This window comes from Pinus tabuliformis, chromosome 3_2, assembly GCF_031772625.1.
Source record: "Pinus tabuliformis cultivar Carrire ecotype Pingquan chromosome 3_2, CPIR1, whole genome shotgun sequence".
NCBI classification, from domain to species: Eukaryota; Viridiplantae; Streptophyta; class Pinopsida; order Pinales; family Pinaceae; genus Pinus; species Pinus tabuliformis.
Genome location: NC_142302.1, coordinates 181,571,781 through 181,598,908, shown reverse-complemented (window position 1 = coordinate 181,598,908; position 27,128 = coordinate 181,571,781). Strand labels below are relative to the sequence as shown.

General features: G+C 38.6%; 1 protein-coding gene across 1 annotated transcript in view; it reads left to right on the top strand.

Annotated features, from left to right (window-relative positions):
- Positions 1–4,116: 4,116 nt before the first annotated feature.
- The window catches only part of LOC149180389 (DNA polymerase delta subunit 1), a 337,034-nt gene continuing 314,022 nt past the window's right edge, over positions 4,117–27,128 (top strand). The window contains exon 1 of the mRNA XM_089416092.1: positions 4,117–4,589. Coding sequence (XP_089272218.1) covers positions 4,352–4,589 — 238 coding nt within the window. The 5' untranslated portion in view covers positions 4,117–4,351. The remainder of the gene's footprint in view (positions 4,590–27,128) is intronic.

Genomic DNA, 27,128 nt, shown 5'->3' with positions numbered 1-27,128 from the left:
AGGGATGCAAGGCGGTGACAAATATTTGAGGATATCTTGTGAGCCTTCATTCTTTTAATACATTGAAGAAGACGTGGATTTATACACCTTTGAAGATCTAATTTTTGGGAATATTTGAAGGAGTTCTCATGTGCATATACATGCTTTAGATCAGAGTGTAGGTTGAGATAAGAGCACTCAGCTAGCTCATTGAGTTTTCAAGTCTCATTGGCCTAACATGAGTTATGGCAACCATTATTTTCAATTGAAGTTGGTTCCTCACCACTTCAGACTTTGTTGGCCACACATAAACTTCCATAGCCAACAAAAAAGTTGAATTCTTTGTGCATTAATTTAGCCTTTGAGGCCCTGCAAAAAAGCACATTAGGAACCTCAAAATTATTGATCAGTCGCTAGATTTTTATGTCTTGTGTTTTATGGTGATAAAACATTTTAACGTTACTCGTAAAGGATGCAGTCATAAAAATTTGAGTTTCCTTTTTATGAATCTCATGTAAGAATGATGCAGATTGTTTGTATGAATTATGAATGTATTTATATGTTACTAGCATGCATATAGTAGTAATGCAAGATAATATTTTAAAATTTGAATCACTTATCATTGCACGCTAAAATTATAAATTTGGAATTATTTAAATGTAGAGGTGCAGAAGTGGGGATGTGTGCGAAACATTGCAGAAGAAAGTTTGTGTTCCTTGCTTCGCACACCCATTATCCCGCACAACATTCAAAACATATGTTCCCAATTATTACAAATTCAGAAAAAATGATGAACAAAAAGAAGAAACGATCAACCATTGAAGTAAACAAAGGATACAATGGAGATGATGGATTGGTCCCGCACATTCAGAGGCATGCAAATGCCTAAATGTTGAACATCCTCATCAAGAAATATTGAGAATATTCACGAATTTGAAGAGGCTATATTAAATTGAGCATTGCAATCTTTGTCTCATCTCCAAGCCCATATCATCTCTTCACTTTTAATTTAGCCTCACCTTCCTCATCGTCAAGAAATATGATCTCCAAATGGTTGGCCCACTTACAACGCTAGAGTCTATTGATTTTGGGTAGCATCGGATGTGCTCTAGCCATGAAATTTAGTGGAGAGGTTGGGGCACATGAGATCTCCAATATCCAGAAAGGGTTTGGGTAGATTCTAAACAGTTTAGGAGATATTAAAATAATTAATATTTTTAATGGAGTCCCTAAGTCTAAACTTAGGGAAAATAAAATATTAATGTGTATTAATATGAAACTGTGTTAGAATGGTCCAAGAGACATGGATCAAGCCAGATCTAATCTTAGCCGTTTATTAGGGACTTAATCTCGGTCGTTGATTTGTCAACAAGAAAAGTATAAGATGAGGCTTGAGGGTCACTTGGAGAATACATTGAGGGAGACCATTCAGTTCAATTTCTGGAGCGAGGTTAGCTGAGAAATTGAACCAGTGGTCTGGAGAGCAGTCATGAGGCAGCAAGTGCGGAATAGAGAGACAGGAGATCAGTGTAGAGGCAGAAGATATCAGACGCAGGGCCAGAGGAATCCACGCAAAGGCAGCGGAGACTGCGCAGAGCCAGTAAGGCATGCGTCATCCACGCAGAGGCTGCAGGAGTGACGCAGAAGGCCAGAGAGGCTGCACAGAGCCTTAGTAGGCTGACACAAAGGGTTTTAGGCTGACGCAGAGGTCACTAGGGCCTACACTGGGTTCAGAAGAAGTTTTGCCTATTTGTGGGTAACCCAGTTTGGTACCCTATTATATAGAAGATTGCTGAATAATAAAATCCTCCCTTGCTGCACCAGTTTTCCCACATTGGGTTTTTTCGGGGACATTAGTCCAAAATAACTGTGTCAATGTGTTGATTCTCGTGCATATGTTTGTTTATGTATTACGGTGTGACATCTGTAGCAGTATTTATTTTAATGTTTGTTGAAATAATTTAATGAATAACTTATGGTGAAATAAGTAGGAAAAGTAAATCAGTTGCTGCAGTGGTAGAACTTTCACAAAGTCCAACCATTTTTCACCATAACATAGAGTTTTATCACTCTCTCATTTATCTAATTTAAGGGACCCATAAGAGAGGAGGAGTGTGAGGCTAGTGGGTCACACTAATATGATGCTTGGCCATCTATGGTAGGTGTTGATGGCCATTACCAAAGTGAACATGGGGGATTTTTGCTTTTATGGGCTCGGGATCTCGACAAACGACAACCTTTCTATCGAAAACTAATCCATCCTGGGCCCATATCCCCCCTCCCTTGCCGCATAGTAAGCACAGGCATCGATACTACAACTCAGCAATTTGTTTGATTTGTATGCACCATGGTTAACTCTAACGACTATGGAGAGTTGAAGACTGGTCGATCACATCACATAGCACTCGAGCTCATGGCACACTCAGTTAACGGGCAGGAGTGGGATTAAGCAATGCTCTCCCACCCGAATATAGAGTTATGATTCCCTTTTGGGAGTGGATGTGGATGGATGAGTTTAGCCCGTTATTTCACTAATGGATCTATAAGTAGGTTAGCATAAGACCTATCTATATACCATAAATTGACCATCCAGCTGCGCCTAAGTTGAAATGATAAAACTGCTACACTAAGATACAAAGAAGCGAAATATGTTAGTTTAGGAGCTATCACATAGCCAAGGCTCGTTTGCTCGTTTTCTTGAATGTTTGCAAGAGTAGTAGAGCTAGAGTGCGTGGTTGTCTTTCCTTGAGAAAGCACCTTAGTGTAGAAGTAACTGTGTGGAAGAGGGGTATGTGCAAGATAACCTTTATTCCGCACATATCCCTGCCTTCATACACTTATTGTTTCACACAACTACTTCTGCAATTGGATCTTTTTTAATTTACTTCAATTTGATTTTCCCAAGACAAATTACTAAACAAATGATTAATGTTTTACCTGTCAAGCATTACTAAAATTAAGAAAATAAAATTACTAAAAAGTAAAAACAATGTTTTCTCCTAACACATCATGAAATAGAATGGGGATTTACTACACCAAGCTACTTGATACATGGTTTGGCCCACACCATTGTTGTTTATGTGGTGTCATCTCATTTGATATCGAGTTGTAAATATCTTAGGAAAAACCATTTTGTTCATATTTGTTTAGCGCCCCCTCACTCGCTTATGTAAGGGACCTCACACCCTGCAAATTCTGCCATCCTTGGGTAGAGTAGTAGCAATGTGAGGCATAACAATATCAATGTCAGTGTTAGAGCACTCATCGATAGTGGCCACTTACAATATTAACCTTTTTTTTTTTCATTTTAAAATGATTTGTCAAGCACTCACAAAATAGGAAAATAAAAACGCACTCCACGAGAGCTATTATGTCCCATCAAAATGCTATGGGCCAATAAAAAAATGAGAAATACATTTTTCAAAAGATAAAATTGTTTTAATAATTTAAGAAAAATCATAAATAAAAAATGTCCCAGAAACTTTGGTCATGCACATAAAAATAATCAAAATTAATATGAGCCAACAAACTTTGCCAGTAAAACAATTACAATAATCTCTAATGAAAGAAGGACTAAAAAATCCTTTTAGAATAACATCATTTAAAAGAATATTTAGATAATAACATCTTATCCCACATTTATGTAATATTTCACTATTAAAAAAAAAATGGTGTCATCTCTGCTTCATCTCCATTAAGATATATTGGAATATATTAACTTAATAACAATGAAGCATATAATTATATAACTCACATACAAATACAAATACAAAAATATATATATATATATATATATATTATTTTTATTTTGAGTATTAATGATAAGAGACATTATTTTATGATATGTTACTATGCGCTGTGAACATCTTGTATTTTGTGGATTTTGGTAAAACTACATTGTAATTTGATGTTGATCTTGGCTTCCATTGTAGAATAGTGCTTTTTTAATACCCAAAAAATAAAGTTAAATGTTTTAATACCTCAAATGTTTTATATCAACGAATACAACCATAAATGAACAATGCTTTCTATTAGTTTAATAGTTGATTAATTGATTGGGATTCTTACTACTTGTAAGTATGTTTAGTGGTTTCATTTTACAATGACCTAATTTCACTGGCTTTATTAGTCACGATAATATTTGCATTTTTGATTGATTGATAAAAACCTCGGGTGGTGGAGTCTAAAATGGCGGGAAAATCATTGCTGTTAGCCCCGTGACCGTGCCCTCATGTTAGTCCGCTATAGGGACATTTGCCTCAGTCCAGTCCAGGAGCCTCCCGCTACCCATTTTATCCTTGTCGCGGTTACATACACAGAGATACAGAGGGGATAGCCAGGGCAAAGACAAACCCTTGGAAATATCGATACCATGGAGGGCAAACGGCGTTTTGGGGGTCCACCCGCTGCTTCCAATCCTCCTTCTAAGAGGTTCCAGCCCGAGGAGGAGGAGGAAGAATTGGACGAGGATGTGTTTTTGGAAGAAACCCTTTTGAGGGACGAGGAGCTCCTGCAGGACAGCGGCGTGGAGGGCCTCGCTTCTCGACTCTCTAAGTGGAAGAGACCGCATTTGCCTTCCACCTATGCTACTTCTGCCTCTCAAAGCATAGGTGCGCTTTCTCCTCAATTTACTTTACTTCATTCGTATTTATATACTTACTTCCTTCTCACATTTTGAATACATAACTCAGTGTATCTTCTTCTTTGTTATGAAAACAGCCAAATTCAAACCTGTAAATCCTCATACTGACTTATGATCTTCAACTATGGTATGCAAACATGTGAATTCAAAACTACCATTCCCAACAGCATTAACTGGCTGGCCAAACAGGGGATCTTTAAATGTACTTCCCATGAAACGTTTATATGCATATAAAGGTTTCAATTTGATATCTCCGCATCTTATTGTTGGTAAAATGAAATGAAATATTTGTTATTATCCACTAATAACCAATGGAGAGTTTATGTCACTGTAATTGGTTGACAAAGCTATACAGAGAAAGGGATGCTTAATACAACTCCAATAGAAAATTAGACAATTCAAGAGATGAAGCAACTAAAAGAGCTTATAAAATAAGCATGCGCTTTACACACAATGTAATATCCAAGGCGGGGAATAAATTAGTATAAATGCTCCTCGATTTGTGTGTTGGTATCTTCCATGTGAGTCGTAGTTGAAAAGATCTACCACGACAGTTAGTGATTAAGTCATTTGTAGCCCGAGCTCCTTTTAGGTTGGAAGGATCCAAGATCTTTGGAATCATCCTGTAGTAAGTTACTCTTGTCTCGAGCTAACTGTAGAATGAACGATGTCACACATTTTTGATCTTTATAGTGTGTTTGGGCAAGAAAAAACATTGTGCATATTCTAATAACTGTTTTTCTTGCCCGTGCCTTAAAGGGGGATTAGGGGGATTATAACGATCTTCTTGTCTGGGCTAAGTTAGAATGGTCTTTTATCTTTGGCTCCCTACAATAAATTTTGTAGATCTGCTACTCTCTATGAAGGCAATGGTTCGTTTGGCGGAACAAACTCTTGGATGGCTCAAAATTGTAAGAATCTGAGTGGGATAGGGCAAGAATAACCCTCACCGGTAATAGATTGATAATATAGGTCTCTCCAAGCCCCTGCAAGTGATCTCTTAATTGAGATATCTTCATTAGAAACGATGCCAAGTCCTCATCCTTTGATTTCTTCATCTTGTATAGTTTATTCCGCAAAGACATCTTTTGTCATGATGTACTCACATAGTACACGTTAACTAGCTTGTCATACATAGCCTTGGAAGTTTTCAAATTTGCAACAAATGGACCAAGAGGATCCTTGATGGATTCAACCATGATTGTTTGTGCCCTTACTTACCCTTTCTTTGTTGTGTTATTTTTCTTAGGGCTGAGTTGTTATTTGATTTGATAATTGCACTAATTTACTTTTCATCATTTACATATTCATTCACCCCTTAACATCATTAACAACATATGCAATTATATAGAATGAACAACATCATCAATAGTGCAACGAAAATAAAAGGAACATCAAAAGAAAAACACACACACATAAAGACAACAGAATTGGTCGGAGACCAAGGCAAAACCCCACAAGGGGGAAAACCCAAAATTCTTCTTCTTCTTCTATTAGATTTCATCAATTGTTCAACTGAGATACAAAGTACAAAATTTCTTGAGCGATACTCAATATATCAGGATATCTCCGACCTATACTTGTCTTGTTCACAACTTTGTTTGTGAACAAGACTATAACATTATATTGTCATCAATAAATTCATCAAATTGACCTCAAAGTTGCAATATCGGGATATTACCACTATTCTGAACTGCAAAGATATAACTGAGCTATGATGTCAATAATGTTGGAAAATGTAACTAGGTTTGGTCTTCATTATTTTACTTGAGTCAAATGTAATATATTTGTCAAAAGAAAGTGAAAAAGAATTTTATTATTATTTTGAATTGACTTATTAAAGCATGGGTTTCATGCTTGGGTCAATTATAGGTCAAACCTTCATTGTAGGCTTTAGGTTACTGTCAATGTCGTTTATTGTTTGAATCCTCCATCAAGTCATCCACTCATCAAAGACAACTTCTTCAAAGTTGGCCTAAAAAGAATTATCATCAAAAGAACACATGTCGGCTCGATTAAAGAACACATCTCTTCATGATACATGTTGACTCATTTAGGACGGACAAACCACTATATATACCAGCCTGGGATCTTCGCATTTCACCAATTTAGAGCTCGCAATTTCAGAGAAATTTCGGTGATCACAGAGAGGAAGTTTCAGTGCATCTCAGAGAAAGTTTCGGTGAAATCTCAGAGACAATTTTGGTGCTAATTACAATGAGAAGTTTGGATCTCAGTGAGACATATCCTCGGTGCTATCACAGTTAAGGAAATGCGAATTGTTTAGTCTACCACAGTTCGGTGCTCCCACGATGCTATCACATACCACAGTCTTGGTGCCAATATTGTCTTGGTGTAACTACAATATGGTGGGCTCTGTGCTACCACATAATTGAAGTCTATCGCTGCTATTACCTCAAAGATATTGCAGTAATGATGTATTCGATGCTAACACAGTGAAAGGAAGAAGAGTGACTTGATGGAGGTAGTCTTGAGTCTAAATTGTAAGGGTCTTCGTCGTCTCATCTTTGAATCTACCGAAGGAAGAATTTGTGACTGGGTTTTCCCCTCAAGGGGGGTTTTGCCCTGGCAGCGTGCCTAGATCTTGTGTTCTCTTCTTTTGTTGTTTGGCATTAATCTTGATGATAAGAAAAGACAATTAAGAAATCTAATACTAATAATGAAAACATCACAAGTTAATGTCATAATAAGGGAAATTGTTTTAATTGCCAACTCCTATGGATTTCCCAACATGGTACCAGAGCTATGGTCATGGTCAAGGCAGTTTGAAGAAGGGCAGTTATGGGCTAATAAGATTACAATGAGCATATTAAAGAATGAAGAAGAAAGAAGTCAAATCATTTCTTAGAATACTCAATACATCAAAGGAGTGACTTCACTATAAACGGTATATAAGTAACAGTGAAAACAACAGAGACTGTTTTGGTGATAGAACAAGTTCAGATCTTTTCAAAATGGGTTCATAGCATTTTCGGTGAAGTCACAGTCTTGAAGGTTCAGTATTGATTTTTCAGTGAAGACACAATAAAGATATAAGTTCACTATGTATTTCAGAAATGGCTTAAGTATAGTAACATAGTCTTAATGCATTCACTGCTTCAGTACAATCACATGATAAAGGGTTCATCACTGTAAGAAGATCTTGGTGCTACTTCAGAAAGAAGATCTCAATGATACACCTCAATAAGGAAGTTCGGTGCTTGTGCAAAGTGTTCGATGACAAAACATCTTCAAAGATAGGGTGAAGTTACAATCATGAAGAAGAATTCAAGCTCATTATGGTTGAAACACGATAATATTGAAGCAGCGATATATACAGTGAAGTTGTTCATCCGGCCTACAACTCGTTGAAGAAAAAGGGTCTTAGAATAGCTGCCCATGAAAAATCCCCCAATGATTTCAAGTATCTACAAGAAGTATTCAGTTTGAAGGGAATCCAAAGTCCGTCTTATAAAGAGCACAAGGTACCAGCTTAGGAAAATCAAGTGAGTACTCGGTACTCAACAAGATACACTTGCAACAAGTCTAATAAAATCAAAGGTATGTAATTCACAAGGTATGCATGTTCATAAGCATTTGAATTTCTATTGTAGTTCATATAATCCTTGTTTCTATCTAGTCTAAGATTAAGAGTGTACTCTTAGAAAATTAATCCTCTCCCTCTATGATTTACAAGTAATCTAGGATTCCAAGAAAGAATAACCTTTCATAGAATTCCATCCCCTTGGCTATGTAGGAAATCTAACCTAAGAAATTAAATCACGTTCTTGGTATCACATGGTTTGCCTGTAAGTATGTATTATAGGATCTTGGCCCAGTACAAAGAAAACACTTAAAGGAATCCTGATCAGGTTTGTTAAGAAACATCTCCATCTCTAGGAATGTCTATATATCTTATAAAATTCTCTTTATCTTATTTTTGAAGTTTGCATTACATTACTAACATCGTTGTGTAGCTATCTTGAATTATAGAGATTCTTGTTTAGGGAGATTCATCTCTAGATAAATCTACCCCTCTACATTCTTAATTGATTTTATAGAACCCTAGATAGGTTCTCTGGAAAACCCTAACCTAACGGTATGCTAATGTCAATGTGTGAAACCCTAGCTACTTAGGGTTATTGAAATGCTATTTGAAGTTTTTGTTGATGATGTCATGTTTGGGATTTTGATATGATCATAAAATCTTAACTTGTTAGTGTTGAATGATGTTTGTCTGAGATTCTGAACCTTTGAAATTTTGGAACAGTACGGTTTTCTTTGCTATGAAACCCTAGATCCTTAGGGTTTGGTTGAGCCTATAAGCAAAACCTTTGTTATATGTTTAAAGTAAAATCCTAGTAATGAAGCCCTAGGTATATGTGTGTGTGTGTGTATAGTTGGTCAAAACCCTAGCTTGGTATAGGTCAATATATGTGTAATGTTGTAGGACATATGTTATGCTTATGCATGATTATGAATTCCTAGATATGTGTGTTGACCTAGTTATTGATGGTCATAAGTCTTAGGATTTAATATAAGTCTTGGTTTGAGATTCTAGGATGATGATCTTTGGTAAATCTAGGGTTTTGTAGCTAAACCCTAGTAGTAGTTAAATTCTCTAGTATGTGTGATATAACAATCTGAGATCTATTTATATAATGATTGTTGAGATTGTGAAAATGAAATTCTAGGGTTTTTGAGTTAAACCTTAGTAGAAGTAAAACCTCTGATGTATGATGACAATATGATGATTTGAGATTTGTGTAAGATTGTTGAAATCTAAATTTTGGTTGGGATTGATATTTGATTGGAAATCTAGGGTTTGCAACTAACCCTAGTGGAAGCTGGTCATGACTAAGTTGTGATTGGTTTTGATTGATTCTTTTGTATGAAATCTAGGATTTGTATGAACCCCTAGTGGAAAGTCTAGCATATGAATTCTGAAAGTTGTTAGAGGCCTTGTAGATCTATATTTGTTTGAATTGTTTCTAGGGTTTGCTATATGGTGTAGACTACGACCATTGGATAAATGCCAAGCATATCTTGAGATACCTACGTGGCACAATACATCATTGCTTAAAGTATGATGGAAAAGAAGTCATGTTAACATGTTTTACCAATTCCACTTGGGGTGGCAGTGAGACTGATGGAAGGAGCACTACTGGTCGATGTTTTAGTTTGGGATCTGCAATGATTTCATGGGTGAATAGAAAACAAGATCTTGTTGTGTTAAGTAGTGTTGAAGTAGAATATGTTGCTGCATGTGAAGTAGGAAAAGAAGCTGTTTGGTTAAGAAAACTCTTATCAGATTTGTTTGGAAAGCCTCTGGATCCTATGGTGATAAATTGTGATAATCCAAGCAACATCAGGATGTTTGAAGACCTTGTATTTCATGAAAGGACGAAGCATATCAACCACAAGTACCACTGCATTAGGAGTTTGGTACAAGATTGGGTTGTGAAGCTACAATTAATTTTGGCAGATGAACATGTAGCTGATGTGTTGACGAAATCTCTTTTGAATAAGAAGTTTGAATATTTTAGAAGCATGCTTGGATTGGTTGATGTTACAAATTTAGTTAATAGGGAGAGATGAAGCATCTCATGGAAAAATGCTTGGGAGGACATTTGGCCAGCTTATGTGTTGATGTCGAGATGCTGAAGTAGGGAGGATGGTGTTGGTCATGGAGCTTCGACCTTGGATACACACCTAGATCCCTGGGTTGATAATAAAGTTCAAAAGCCTGATGGTACCTAGAGTGGCTAAAGCTTGAGTTCACCTTAGTCCCACCTGATTAGAGTACCCTGGTCAGGTATCTAATCTATAGCACTGAGTGTGCTAGAACTCTTCATAGTTCATTTCATTTTGAGATCTTCCATGTACCTTCATATGTATGTAATTATGAATACCTCCCTAGTTAAGAGGGAGTGTTGAAGAATGTAACTAGTATCAGTCTTCATAATTGTACTTGTCAAAATAAATTTTATTATTAAAGAAAATGACTTATTAAAGCATGAGTTTCATGCTTGGGTCAATGTTTTCTAGGTCAAAGCCTCCATTGTGTGAAATTTCAAGTCTGAAATCCTATTGTGGTAACTGGAATTTATTCTTCTAATTGTTAATTAATTTAACAATTTATTTGCTACGACAAATATTGAATAAATCACACTGCAACCTTCACAAATAATATTGCGGAAATAATAGCGCTGGAAACTGAGAAATATGTTAACACACACATAAAAATTAACACAATTATTTTTGGACAAATGTCCTCAGAAAAACCCAATGTGGGAAAACCGGTGCAACGAATGAGGGTTTTATTATTATTCTTCAGCATCAAATCCGAGTACAATAATTTGGATGCCAATTCGACAATCCAATCTAAGAGAATCACTAGCAAAATTATTGTGAGGATTTTTCCTCACCCCGCAGTGGATTTCAGCTTCCGAAATTGGCCCCTCAGCAATTCACACTACCTTCTATGTCATCCTTGTTGAGAATTCGATAGGGCAATGTGTATGTTAATTCTCCAATTTGATAACTGCTTGTGTTTTCTTTTTACTTATTAGCTTTGATCTTTCTTATTCCAATGTGCAATACATCAAACAACTACCAAAATAGTAAGAACAATGACACAATATGTAGGCTGCAAGCCAGGGCCAAAACCCCTCCTCTTGAGGGGAAACCCGTAAAATCTTTTCTTATCTTTAAGATCTTTCAATTGACGAATACCATGACCTAGACTCAAACAAATACCCTCCAAGACTAAGTAGCAGGAAACGCTGGGCAGGGGTCCGTTTCCGTACGGAAACGAAACGGAAACGGGTTTCCCCGTACCGTACGGCGTGGAAACAAGTTTCCGTCCGTACGGGCGCGTTTCCCGAGATGGAAACGCGCCCGTACGGACGGAAACTCGTTTCCACGCCGTACGGGCCCCGTTTCCTGTAAAAAAGCACTTGTTTTTTAAAAAAAAAAATTTCCTAATTAGTTTAGGGTTTAGCTTAGGGTTTCTAATCACTTCTAGAAAGCGTTTCTAAAGTTATAAAAGAGCTGTGCCTCTCATTCTCTCATCACACTATTCAGCAAGGAGTTTCTCTTGGAGATTGGCAGTTGTTTCAGTAGCTGGTGTTTTGAGCATTGAGCAAAGTAGATTTCAGCAGCGGGAGAAAGAGATTTCAGCAGCAAGAGAAGGAGATTTCAGCAAGAGATTTCTGTAGCAGCAGATTTGGCTCAGCTACAGCCATATTTATCTTCTCTTTTCTGGCATTTCCGGGTAGTTTCAACCACAGAAAATTAATTTGGGTAAGCCACATTCATTTTGTTAGTTTTTTCTTACTATTTCTTCAAATTTTCTAGGGTTTATGCAGCTAAATTGCTGAAAAACGTTTTTTATTTATAGATTTGTTTTTTAAATTTATTTTTGCAGCAGATTTGGCTCAGCTACAGCCATATTTCTCCTCTTTTCTGGCATTTTAGTGTAGATTCAGCCACAGATAATTCATTTGGGTAAGCCACATTTATTTCTTAGTTTTTTCCTTACTATTTCTTTAATTTTTCTAGGGTTTATACAGCCAAAAATATGAAAAACGTTTTTATAAATTTATTATTTACAGATTTGTTTTTTTAATTTATTTTTGCAGCAATGGCTTCCAGCCAAAGTGCAGCTGCAACTTCAAACCCTAGGGCCAACCCAAGGGCTGAATATTATCCTCTTTGGAGGCATGTGGTGAAGCTTCAAAAATGTGGAGGTGGTGGCTCATGGGAATGGCGATGCACTCTTTGCAATATTACGTACAAGGGCTCCTACCCAAGAGTGAAGGCGCATCTGTTGCATGGAGGAGGACAGGGGATTGTGGGTTGCACAAAAACAGCAGATCCGTTGGTAAGGAGGGCATATCAAAGAGAGCAAGATGAGGCGGATGGTACTAAGAGGAGGCATGATGAGCATACTCAGGCTACATCTAACGTTGAGCCAAGGATTGTAGTTGAAGCAAGAAAGAGGAGAGGTGGTCTGGGTCACAGTCAAGAACATGAACAAGCAGCACCCAAACATACCAGAGGCTCAGGGGCATCCCAATCAGTTCAGGATAGCAGAATTGCTAGATTGGTGAATGTGCAAGCAAGAGAAGAAGCTGATTCCAGAGTTGCCAGGTGCATTTATGCATGTGGTATCCCATTCAATGTTGTTCGCTCTCCTTACTGGCAAGATATGTTGAGGGCAGTTAACAAAGCTCCTCAAGGGTACAAGGGGCCCAACTATGAGAAAGTCAGAACCCAGCTTCTCAAAAATGAGAAGGAACTTGTGGAGGACGTTTTAGCTCCAATTCGTTCTTCCTGGAGTAGCTCTGGGGTTACCATAGTCTCAGATGGTTGGACAGATATGAGGCGCATACCATTGATAAATATCATTGCCACTTCCCCCAAAGGAGCAATGTTTATCAAGGCAGAAGACTGCTCAGGAGAGGTGAAAGATGCACAGTTCATTGCTGATATTATTATAAAAGCTATTGAACAAATAGGGGCTAACAGGGTGGTGCAAGTTATCACGGATAATGCACCAGTTTGCAAAGCTGCAGGTTTGATTATTGAGGGGAGGTATGACAACATATTTTGGACACCATGCATTGTCCATAATCTGAATCTGATCTTAGAGGAGATCGACAACAAAGTTTCCTGGATAAAGGAAGTCACAGGGGATGCAAGGGAGATTATCAAATTCATCACCAACCACCACCAGTCTCAGGCCATATTTCGAGAGTACTCCAAATTGGAGTTGTTAAAAGTTGCTGAGACAAGATATGCCTCAAACTTCGTGATGTTGCGCCGCCTTGTTGAGGTTAAGCATGCATTAGTTTCTATGGTGGTGAGTCAACTGTGGATTGAGTGGAGACAAGCAGATTCAGAGCGGGGATCTATGGTGCGTAGATTGTGCCTTGATGAGGATTGGTGGAGCAAGGTAGATTTCTTGCTAAAGTTCACAACCCCTGCATTTGAGCTTCTCCGGAGTGCTGACACTGACCAACCTTTCTTGGGAGAGGTATATGATGGCATGGATTCCATGGTTGAGAAAACTATGGAAATCATTTCGCAGGAGTCTCCACAACTTCTGTTTGTTGATGATCATTTTGCTGGTTTGATCAAGAAAATCATTGTTGACCGGTGGAACAATTTCAATACACCATTGCACACTTTAGCACATGCTTTGAACCCCAAATTTTATGATGAGGAGCTTATTGCTAAAAGCAATGGGAAGAGGAAGGCACCCCATAAGGATAGAGAGGTGGCTACTGGGGTGAAAAAAGCACTAATGAGAATGTTTCCTTCTCACCTACATAGGGAGGTAAAGGAGGAATTTGCCAGTTTTGCTGCAGGAATAGATGATTATGCAGATATATCAGCTTTGGAGGAGAGAAGCACCATGAATCCAGTTAGGTGGTGGATTTGTCATGGAGCAAATGGTGTACATTTGCAAAGCCTTGCCATTCGTATTCTTTCACAAGTGGCAAGCTCTTCATCAGCAGAAAGGAATTGGAGTACTTATGGTTTTATTCACTCTGTGAAGCGCAATAGGTTGGGCTCACAGAAAGCAGAGGATCTTGTTTATGTGCACTCCAACCTTCGCCTTGCATCTCGTAGGGGTCCAGAATACAACAGTGGTCCTTCTAAAGAATGGGATGTGGATGCAGAAAATCCTGATTTGGATCTCTCTCTTGCTGCCCTGAATATTGAGGAGGATTCTGGAAGTGGAATTGGTGCATCATCTTCTTTAGCACCACCATCCACTGTTGAGCATTCTGCTGCTTCTATTTTTGATGAGGATTGTTATGATGAGGATTAGTCTTTTGTGACTTGTCTCTATAGTTCTTGCAGCCTTATAGTCTTTATTGTACTTGCAGCCTCATATACTAATATAAATAAAGGCTGATTTTGGATTTTCCAGTTCCTATATTTTTATTTTCATTATGTGATGACTCATGAGTAAATGTGATCATTGTGATGTAAATTTAATCTTAATGTTAAAATGTTTAAGTAAATGTATCATTAATGCTTTATGATTGCAGTCTTGCACATATATATATTAATAATTTTTAAATGTTTTTAATATATATATATATATATATTATTATATATATTCGCGTTTCCCCGTTTCCAAAATTCGGGGAGGTCGCGTTTCGTTTCGCTTCCGCGTTTCGTGTCGCTTCCCCGTTTCCCCGTTTCGTGCAACTTAGCTCCAAGATCATGTCTTCCTCGACCTCCTGCTGAAATATCTTTGACCTCCCAGTAGATCTGAAATTCTGCTCTCCAGCAACTGCTGCTGCTTCTCTAGGAGACTTAGATCTCCCTCTAACTGCCCTCCAAGATCATGTCTTCCTCGACCTCCTGCTGAAATATCTTCGACCTCCCAGTAGATCTGAAATTCTGCTCTCCAGCAACTGCTGCTGCTTCTCTAGGAGACTTAGATCTCCCTCTAACTGCTTTTCCCTTGACCTCGCTTGCCTTCATTTGAGTCTTAGGACTAGTGGGAAACCCTAAGAGATCGTCGCTTGCCTTCTTGCTCTTCTTGCTTACAAAATCGAACCTTAGACTTGCCTAGCACAAAAACCCTAACTTCGCACTTCCAGAAGAATGTAGAGAGACCCAAACACTTCGACTTTCCTTGTCCTTCTCTTCTTCACACTTCCTTCTTTGACTTTCTGTTGGTTCCTTCTTCGCATGAGAGAGGAGTGAATGAGTGATCCAAATGGAGGATGAGTTCTTATATATAAGCTTCCTGCAAGGGTGGACGTGGCTCTTCGTGTAGGGTGACTTGACAATTCATGTAGTACGACTTGATCTTAGAGGTATTTTGACATTTTCAAGACAAAATAAATTTTCTTATACAATTTACAATGTGCCTATAGGGTCTTCTATATATGACAATGACTCTTATACCTAGGGCAAACCCTAGAAGCACTCAATGGGTGCTTGACCTATAAAATAAAAGAACTTGAGCATGAAATCCATGCTCTAATAATAATAATAATTTCTTTTTCATTTTATATATACAAGAATACATTTCGTACTAGTGAAGACTGAACCTATTTACACATTTTTCAACAAGCCTCTATGTAGTGCTTGCACTGGCCTTGCTACTGTTGCCTCTGGAAACGCCTGAAATCTACATCTTTTTTTCTCTCTAGCCCTAGAACTTATTCACTGGTCCTCCTGATCAAAGTCCCGATCACCATCCACTGAATCAAGTTATCCACTGCTCCTCCAGCTAGATCGTGTTGGAAAATGTAACTATGTTCTGTCTTCAATAATGTACTTGAGTCATTATGTAATGTACTTGTCAAAAGAATAAAGAAAAGAATTATTATTATTATTATTGCGACTTATCAAAGCATGGGTTTCATGCTTGGGTCACCATGTTTTAGGTCAAAGTCCCCATTGTGGACTTCTAGGATTTATTTTGAGTCTATAGAGTTATTGTACATTTAAAGAGACCCTTCTTGGGCTTTTGAATCATGTAAAAAGGTTAAGTATTGAGTCAAATATGAATTACGTAACCTCCACACCATGTCGGCCTAAGGGAAGATTAAGTCGGCCTAAGGACCCTATTCGACCCCTCAAGAAGCCTATAAAAGGAAGGTCATCGAATTCATTTGTAGCATCATTCTCTCATCAAGTTCGAATTCTCTTAGCTGGGCAGAAGTGCGAAAATCTCTTGTTGCTGGGTAGAAGTGCGAAGTTCTCTTGTAGCTGGGAAAATGTGCGAAGTCTGTTGCCGGGAACCTGAAGTGAATGCGAGTTTGGGTGAGTCTAAGGAGACAAGGAAAATCAAAATTTTGGTGGTGGTCTCTCTCTGTTTCGTGCTTTGGATTGGTAGATCGAAGTCTTCCAAGTTGGACTGCTGCCCGAAGCTGTAAGTTGTTGCATAGTCGAAGTTGTTGGGAAGAGGTCGAAATTTTGGAAGGCTGACTTGGTGTGGAGGGAAAGTCTGGTCTTGGTCTAGAGTGAAGAGTCTTAGAGAATACTATTGAAATGAAGAATTATCTTGATTGGGTTTCCCCCTTGAGGGGGGTTTTGCCTTGGCATGTGCCTACATCTCGTGTCCATTGTTTTATGTGTTGCTGCTTTTGGTAATTGCTTGATGAACGAAAGAAAGAAGATATAAAGAATCATAATAATAAGAAACATCACAAGTAATTATCAAGATCAAGAAAATATTTTCTGCCTTTCTGATTTTCTAACATGGTTTCAGAGCTTTGGTGAAGAAGGAAGAAAAAGGAAGTCTCAAGCACTTGATCCAGGGAAGGAGTCTATTATATTCAGGTAAGATGTCTAACTCAATCAAGGGTGAGAACAAACTTGAAGGAGCATCTAACTTCAAATCTTGGAAGAAGAGGATTGACCTAATCCTCGAGAAGAACAAGGTGTTGGATTTGGTAAGAGGAAATGTAAAGAAACCCACAGAAAAAGCTAGTGATGCCGACAAAGCAAAATTCAGGGATTTAGAATTAGTGGCTATGACTCTGATGGTAGAAGGGATAAAAGACAATCTAGTCCCATTCATAGCTAACATCAATCATGCTCAGGAGATGTATGAAGCCTTGTCGAAGCTGTTGACTATTAAGAAATTGGTCAAGTAGCAAGTTTGAAGAATGAGTTGAGGAATATGAAGATGACTAAAGAAGATACTATGGCAACCTTCTTTGTTAAGATAGCTAGACTCGGTGATGATCTCTTGGCCATCAATGAGATTGTTCCGGACAAAGAACTGGTGATCACTACTATATTAGGATTGCCACCCTCTTGGGGTGCATTTGCTGCAGGTCTCAATAGTTGGAAGGTAGCTCCCAACTTTGGAAAATTATGTTCCGCCTGTAGTCAAGAAGAATTAAGGATCTCAATGGTTGCAAATCCTGAAGGAGTATCAAATGCTTATGTTGCTCATGATAAAGGAAAGAGATCGAAGGGATTGAGGAGGAAAGTTGACATGTCCAAGTTAGAGTTCTATCAATGTCATAAGAAGGGTCACTACAAAAGTGACTGTCCCGAGAATCCAAAGAATAAGAAGAGAGGAAGAGATCAAAGCAACCTTGCTATAGAAGGAGACTCAAAGAAAGTCAAGCCCGAAGAACCCGACATTAGGGACTTACATCATTATTAAGTCTTTTGCTTGTAGCTTTACATATCTTGTTTTATATGATTTAGAATTTATAGGTTTTTAATATATTTTGGAAAAGACAATTTTGTATTATTTCTGTAAGTTTGTAGGTATCCCTCAAGCTTTAGAGGGAGCTCCCAACAACTACCTAAGATAAGTATCTCATGTCTTTTCAGTTTTGGGTTCATATACTCATTTTGTTTTGATTATATTAAAATACTAATCACCTTTCTCCCTCTGTTGACTTGATTAGGAAAACATCCGAAAGGAGGATTTCTCAAGACAAGGTTAGTTAAGAATCAAAGGTATGCTTTGAATATATTGATTGAAAGGATTATTCATTTGATAATCTATTACTAACTTTGTTATGACTAGTTGTATTGAATCTTAGTGATTCTTGTTTGGGTGATTCATCTCTTGATAAATCTACCCACCCTATTCATATTCTTAATTGATTATATAGAACCCTAGACAGGTTTTGGAAAACCTTAACCGAAGGGTATGCTAATGTGAATGTCTGAAATGCTAAACTACTTAGGGATATTGTGAAATGCTAGTTGAAGTTTTATTGATGAGGTCATGTTTGGTATTTTGGTATGATCGGGAAATCCTAACTTGTTAGGATTGAGTAATAAGGTCTAAAGTCTCAGAACCATTGATGTTTTGGTAGTGTTGTTTTTGCTATGTTTTTACATTGGAACCCTAGCTCATTGGGGTTTGGTGAAATGTTTGATCAAGACCTTTATATTGTCTTAGAAAAGATTTCCTTGATATGTTTGTGTTTATTTGATCAAACCCTAGTGTAATCAAGATGGTTGTGTCTAACTCTTATTGATCATTGTGAAGTTGAGTTTGACTAACACATGATATGAAATGTCTTTACATGATGATGTAATATATATATATATATATATATATATATATATATATATATATATGTCCTTTTGGTTGAAATCCTAGTTTGGTCTAGGTTAGATGCATTAATATTGTTGGACATATGATATGCTTATGTATGTTTATGAATTCCTAGATATGTTTGTTGACTTAGTTATTGATGGTTATGAGTCTTAGGATTCAATGGAAGTCCTTGTATGAGATTCTAGGATGATGATATTTGGAAATCTAGGGTATTATTGCTTTAACCCTTGTGAATTTGACTTATCTAGTATGTATGATATAACAATCTGATATCCATTTAAATGATTGTTGGAAAATGAAAATCTAGGGTTTTGCAGTTAAATCCTAGTAATAACATTGTCTAGTATGTGTGAAATGTAACAATCTAAGATCTATGTATTTAATGATTGTTGAGATTGTGGAATTCTAGGGTTTTGGAGTTAAACCTTAGTTAAAGTAAAATCTCTAAAATATGACGATTTGAGATCTGTGTAAGAATGATTGTGAAATTGGAATTCTAGGATTTTGGAGTTAAACCTAGACGAAGTAGAAATCTTTGATATATGATGACCATATGATAATTTGAGATTTGTGAAAGATTGTTGAAATTTGAATCTTGGTTAACATTGATGATTGAACAAAAATCTAGTGTTTGCAACTAATCCTAGTGATAATTGGTCATGTTAGTGACTGATTAATGGTTGATTGAAAGTCTAGGGGTTGGAACTAACCCTAGTGGAAGTTGGTCATGTTAATGACGAAGTTGTGATTGACTTTGATTGATTCTTTTAGGTTTTGTGTGAATCCCTAGTGAGAAGTCTAACCTATGTATTTTGTAAGGGTGATAGATGCTTTGTAGATCTATATTTGTGTAAAATTGTTTCTAAGGTTTACTATATGTTGAAGGAAGGTATGTCATACCTTTGGAAGAAACATTGAAACCCTAGATGGGATGAAAAGTGTTATGAAATAGTCTAGGGTTTATGATAAAGTCCCTAACAAGATGTTGAAGAGTATATGTTTCTTGTTTGTAATTAAGTTTGGGTATCTGATATGTATAAAGATAAAATGCTTCTATGATTCTGATATGGCTAACATCATGCTTCTGTAGATTTGGTTGTACATGCTATTTAAGTTGTGCAGGTACTCAATCTTCAACTTGGTGAAGATGCTTATTGATGTGATAAGCATGATGAAGATGATGATAACTTTGATGAAATGGTTGGAAGCTGCGAAAGATTTTCTGATGACAAAAGAAGAAGCTGATCTCCCGGAGGAAACCTGCATAGAAGAGATCTCCCTAAAATTAAGAGGGAGTTCGGATGAAGAGGTGCTTCCTGGTTGAGAGGGAGGGCAAAGCTTGGTATTAATTGAAGAATGAATTTCGGAGGATATGTTGCTGCATGGAAAGTAGGAAGGAAAATATATGATTGAAGAATCTTCTGTCAAAAATCGGTTGGTAGTCCTATTATGGAATGTTGAGAAGCAACATCAAGTTGTCTGAAAGACCCCGAAGGTTTGTATTTGATTATGTACATGTGAAAGTATATTATTAATTGGGGCTGTGTTTGTAAAGGTGAATCTCTCGAAGGATTTGATAGCATGCTGGTTACCAATAAGTTTGATTGGGAGAGATTGGTCATTCTTGATCTGCTGGATCGATGGGTGTTGAGGCGTTGTGAGTGAAGCATTGCTTGGGAAGACATCTGGCTGGCACTTTTTGTTGATTTCTGAGTCCTGAAGTTGGAAAGGTGGTGTTTATCAAAGAGCTCTGTTTGGATACACACTTGGATTTTTGGGTTGATGGTTAGCAAGTAAGCTTGAGGGTAACCAAAGGCGCTGAAAGCTCGAGTCCATCTTAGTCCCACCTGGATAGATTGCCTTGGTCAGGAATCTAGTCCATGGCGTTGCGGTGCCTAAACTATTGAGTGACTGTTTGGATAGATTGCCCTGGTCAGGAATCTAGTCCATGGCATTGTGGTGCCTAAATTTCTTCACGGTTCATATAGTTTGAGATCTTCCATTATATTTGTACATTATGAATACCTCCCTAGTTAAGAGGGAGTTTTGGAAAATGTAACTATGTTTGGTCTTCAATAATGTACTTGAGTCATTATGTAATGTACTTGTCAAAAGAATAAAGAAAATTATTATTATTATTATGATTGTGACTTATTAAAGCATGGGTTTCATGCTCGGGTCACCATTTTTTAGGTCAAAGTCCCCATTGTGGACTTCTAGGATTTATTATGAGTCTATAGAGTTATTGTACATTTAAAGAGACCCTTCTTGGGCTTTTGAATCATGTAAAAATGTTAAGTATTGAGTCAAATATGAATTATGTAACCTCCACACCATGTCTTCCCAAGGGAAGATCAAGTCGGCCTAAGGACCCTATTCGACGACTTAAGAAGCCTATAAAAGGAAAGTCATCGAATTCATTTGGAGCATCACTCTCTCATCAAGTTCGAATTCTCTTAGTTGGGCAGAAGTGCGAAAATCTCTTGTTGCTGGGTAGAAGTGCAAAGTTCTCTTGTAGCTGGGAAAAGGTGTGTAGTCTATTGTCAGGAAGCCGAAGTGAATGCGAGTTTGGGTGAGTCTAAGGAGGCAAGGAAAATCGAAATTTTGGTGGTGGTCTCTCTCTGTTTCGTGCTCTGGATTGGGAGATTGAAGTCTTCCAAGTTGGACTGTTGCCGGAAGCTATCATTTGCTGTAAGTTGCTGCATAGTCGAAGTTGTTGGGAAGATGTTGAAATTTTGGAAGGCTGACTTGGTGTGGAGGGAAGGTCTGGTCTTGGTGTAGGTTGAAGAGTCTCAAATAATACTATTGAAAGGAAGAATTATCTTGACTGGGTTTTCCCCTTGAGGGGGGTTTTGCCTTGGCATGTGCCTACATCTTGTGTCCATTGTTTTATGTGTTGCTGCTTTTGGTAATTGCTTAATGAACGAAAGAAGGAAGATATAAAGAATCATAATAATAAGGAACATCACAAGTAATTATCAAGATCAAGAAAATCTTTACTGCCTTTATGATTTGTAATAGATCAAATTGTTGTGCTGCTACTGCCTGCGCAGTCCCTCTCGACAAATTCACACTCCCTCAATCTGACTCTTCTAGGATTAGAAACCTCCACCGACATGCTGCCACTCGCCTTTGCCACCTGCTACTCGATCTTTGGCTTGAATCCTCCTACTAAATCACTCTGCTACTAGAAAATTGATCTGCCTAGATCATTGAGTGTTTGCACTGCCCAGATTAATTCCTTGTTGATCCTTGTGAGTTTCTAGATGTTTGACACCTTATCTCAATTAACTATGATTAATTAACCATATTTCCTAAGTTTAGACTTAGTAAATATCAAAATATAGGCTAATAATCTAATTGAGATACTTTTAGGTGGAATTTCCAGAAATGATTTCTGGGTTATGGAGATCTCATGTGTTTTAGCCTATCCACAAAGTTTCGAGACTCGAACACCTCTGATGCTCCAAAAAAAACTAACACTCACGCTTAGCGAGGAAGGTGTTCTAGTGCTGCACCACTGCTGCTACAACACCCTGTCTCTGTATTCACCCTTTGTTATGCTGCTGATGTCTGGTCACTGCCCACCTACCACCGTGGAACTCTGATGCTGCTGACACTGCATCTGCACTGCAACTCTCTCTCATTTGTTACTGCTGCACTTGCAACAATTGCAACTGAGAAGCATCTGAAATAAACTGTGCCTGCTACTGAAACGAGTTCTCCACCATACCCATCTGTCCTCTGAAATAGATTAACTTAGCTCTTATTAGAGCTTTCGTCAGTATATTGACAACCTGCTCATTTGTGGGAACATATTGTAGCTGGACCGCTCCATGTTGCACATAATCTCTGATGAAACGACATTGAATATCTATGTGTTTCGACCTATCATGAAACACTGGATTCTCAGAGAGCTTGATGCAATTCTGATTATCACAGTAAACACTAGTCGCTTCCATAATTTGCTTGAACAAGCTTACTAACAACTTCCGAAGCTATATAGCTTCGCACTTAGCAGTGCTAGCTCCCATATACTCTGCTTCTGCAGAGCTTAGTTCTACTGACTTTTGCTTCTTGCTACACTAAGAAACCATTCTTGATCCAACGCTGAAGCAATACCTTGAGGTACTTTTCCTGTCCATTGAACTGCCTGCCCAATCTGCATCTGTGAATCCACATAGCTTGACGTCATCCCCTAGGGTATATTTCAACCGAAACTCGATTGTGCCATGCACATACCTCAGAATGTGCCTCACTGCTATCCAATGTACCCTCTTTGGTTCTACCATAAATTGACTGAGGGTATTGACTGCGAAGCAAATATCCGACCTAGTGTTGACTAGATACATGAAAGAAACGATGAGCTGTTGATACAAGGTGGGGTCAACATCCTTGTCATCTGATGCATCTATCTCTTTCGGTTGTTGATCATGGGCATAGACACGGGTCTAAAATTTTGCATTCTGAATCTCTCCAGAGTATTTGTAGCATATTTTCCTTAATATCCATGTCCTTTTGCCACACTTCCAATCCTAGGAAATAATGCATGAACTCCAAATCCTTCATATCAAACTCTGTTGCCAGGTTCCTCTTACAATCCTTTATGAGCCCCAATGACCCTGTTAGAAAGAGATCATCCACATACAATACTAAGATGAGTGGCTCAACCTATACCATCAAATAGTAAGGGTTGGGATCTGCGTTACTCTTGATGAATCCCGTCTGCTGCAAGTCGTTGTCGATCCGACCTTACCATGCCCTAGGGCTTGTTTGAGTCCGTATAGAGCTTTCTTCAATCTGCACACATGAGTGCACCTCTCATGGGTCTCGAAGCCCTCTGGCCGTTCTATGTACACTTTTTCCTCTATCACCCCATTTAAGAATGTTGTCTTGACGTCCATCTGGTGAATTTGCTACCCCATCTGAGTTGCTAGGGATATAACTGACCAGATAGAAGTTTATTTGGCAACTGGGGTGAAGGTCTCCTCATAATCTATCCCTTCTTTCTGTGCATACCACTTTGCCACATACCTAGCCTTATACTTCTCCACAGTGTTGTCTGCAATGTACTTGATCTTCTAGATCCAATGAGAACCCACAACTAACCTATCCTCAGGTCTTGGTACTACCTCCCAAACATCATTTGTCATGATAGAGGTGTACTCCTCTACCATGGCATCTACCCACACTTGATGCTGTGCGACTTCCTGAAAGCTCGAAGATTCTGCAACTTGAGCTACCAATGCTTGGTACCTATCAGGCTATTTGTGTTGTCTCTTGTTCGTCCTAGAAGCTCTAGTAAACTCCTCTGCATCTCTTAATGTCTGGTGAACCTCTTTGCTGGATTGACCACTAATGGTGGGTGGTTCAACCAACTCCTCATTTTTGCCTTTGCTGCTTCGTCTGATGTGGACTCACTGGATCTTCTGCACCTGAGGAAATGCTAGTACTAGTTATTGTACTAGATCCCTGTGACTGTCCTATTGGCGGTCCCACTGGCTACCCCTGTTGCTAGACCAATGGAGCTTTTGCTCGCTGATTCTAATCTCCTGCAGGCATCTCACGAGATCTCTTGAAAGCTCGGTCCTCCTTGAACTTTACGTCTCGTCTTACCGCAATCTTCCTATTGCTAGGAATGTAGATCCTGTATGCCTTGAGGTTTCGCTATACCCAACGAGAAATCCCTTCTCTGCACTTTGATCCAATTTGGTGTGCTTCTCATCTGGCACATGATAATAAGCAATGCTTTCGAAGATCTTGAAGTGACTAACTTCTGGCTTCTTCCCAGTGAAGACTCGCTCTGGCATTTTCTTCCCCAATGCCCTATGAGGACTTCTGTTCTGAATATACATTGCTGTGATACATGCTTGTGCCCATAGAAACCTGGGCAAATCTTGGTCATATAACATTACTTTTGCAGCGACAACTATAGTTTTGTTTTTCCGCTCTGCTACCCATTTTGCTGTGCATTATATGGAGTTGTCCACTCTTTTCTGATGTCTTCCTTCGCACAAAAACCTGTGAAGACTTTATCAGTATATTCTCCACCATCATCCGAGTGAAGCACCTTAATCTTTTTTCCTGTCAGATTTTCCATGAGAGACTTAAACTCCCTGAACCGTTCGAAGACCTCATCCTTGGTTTTTAGGAAATACATCCAAATCTTCTTGGAATGGTCATCAATAAAGGCGACGAAGTATTTGATCCCATTGAGAGCTCTAATGGACATCATACCACAAATATATTAGTGTATAAGTCCTAACACGCCATCTGCTCTGCTGTCACTTCTTGAGACTGCTACCTTAGCATATTTCCCAAGCATGCACCCTCAGCATAGATCATCGCGTTTTGCTCCAAGTTTTGGAACCCTTGTTTCTGTCTCTCTAAGCATCTAAAGTGTTCTATGGTTGTAAATGTCCCATTCTCCTATGCCATAGCTCATTCAGTGCCTTCCTATTGCTACTGTCGTTGCCTGTTAGTGCCATTGGAGAGTTGAGCTGCAACCTGTACAACCTGTTGCTTCAAACTCCAAGCTGTCTCACCTTCTTCCAACTCGAGTGTTTCACAAACACTTTCTTCCCTACAAAGTGGATATCATATCCCTTATCTTCTCACTAGGATATTGAAATCAGGGTCATACCCAATCCTAGCACAGGCAATACATTTGTAGCACTGGTGCTTTCTCCCGACTCCCTTTGAAAATCGAGAGTACCTCTCCCCACTGGAGTACACTTTGTTCTGTTTCCCATCTTAATCTGGAAGTCCATCTGCTCCTTGTAGCTAGAGAAATATTCTCTAACCCCTATCATGTGAGCTGATGCTCCACTATCTATATACCAGACACTTTGTGAGGCTGACACTGATAGGCAAGCAAATTCGTCCTCCAACCTAGAAGACAAATCTGAGGGCCCCTGAATGTCAACTTTGTCAATGGTCACACTGAAGAATTACTGGATACAAATCTGTGTGCTATTCCTCTTTCACCTGACGCTGATTCTGCTACTGCAAATTGCTGCAAAACCGTCTCTGCCCAACCAAGGAATTTGCTTAGTAAAAATCTGAGCTGCTGCTGCTCCCTCTGCCTGCTGGAATCAGTATTCCAGGCAACTCAAATTTTCTGCCACCCTGTAATTGAAAATCGAACCTTTGCCCAGCAATTCATCTCGCCTAGCTAGGCACTACGCAACCTCTGAGAATTTCGGCCTTCTGCTCCCTCATAACAATGAAATTCTCTTCTTCCACTTCTGAGCTTCCTGGCTGTTCAATCATGCTCTAATACCACGTGAAAATTTCAAGTGTGAAATCCTATTGCAACAACTGTAAATTATTCTTCTAATTGTTAATTAATTTAACCATTTTAATGCTACGACAAATACTAAATAAATCACATTGCAACCTTCACAAATAAAACTGCTGAAATAATAGCGCTGGAAATTGAGAATATGTTAGCGCACATATAAAAATTAACATAGTTATTTTTGGACAAATGTCCCCGGAAAAACCCAATGTGGGAAAACCGATGCAACAGATGAGGGTTTTATTATTATTCTTTAGCAGCAAATATCTGTGTCAGGACAGTGCTCAGGTCAGGACAACGCTTAGGAATAGGAATGCATATGACAGACCAGCGTACAACCCACAGTAGCAAAAATGAAGGGAGTTACAACTATTTTGAGAACTTGGCTCTGATACCATGTCAGGCCAGGCAGTAACTCCAATAGGCAGTAAAATTGATTCGATTCATTCCATTAGATATGTTATTGTTATATACAAAAGGGTGTGACTGCTCATTTCATCTCCTGATGACTGTTCACATTCCTAATTTAATTATTTACATAAATTCACCCAATCGTGAGGATTAGGTGTCAACAATTTGTAAAATAATTTGGATGCCAATCTGGTAATCCAATCTCAAAGAATCACTGGCAAAATTATTGTGAGGATTTTCCCTCACCCCACAGCTGATTTAAGCTTCCGAAGCTGGCCCCTCAACAATTCACACTACCTTCTGCGTCAACCTCTACGTAGTGCTTGCGCTGGCCTTGCTACAGTTGCCCCTGGAAACTCCTGAAATCTACAACTCTTCTTTTCTCTAGCTCTGGAATTGATTCACTAGTCCTCCTGATCAAAATCCCGGTCACCAACTACTAAATCAACTGCTCCTCCAGCTAGATCGAACTGCTATACTGCTGCTGTCTGTGTAGTCCTTGCACAGTCCCACTGGACAAATTCACGCTCCCTCAATCTGACTCTTCTGGGATTGGAAACCTCCATCGGGATGTCCCCACTCTCCTTTGCCACCTGCTACTCGATCTTTAGCTCGAATCCTCTTGCTGAATCACTCTGCTACTGGGAAATCGATCTGCCTAGATCACTGAGTGTCTGCACTGTTGCTTTCTCCATCTACTCATCGACTTCTTCTTATGGTTAAGA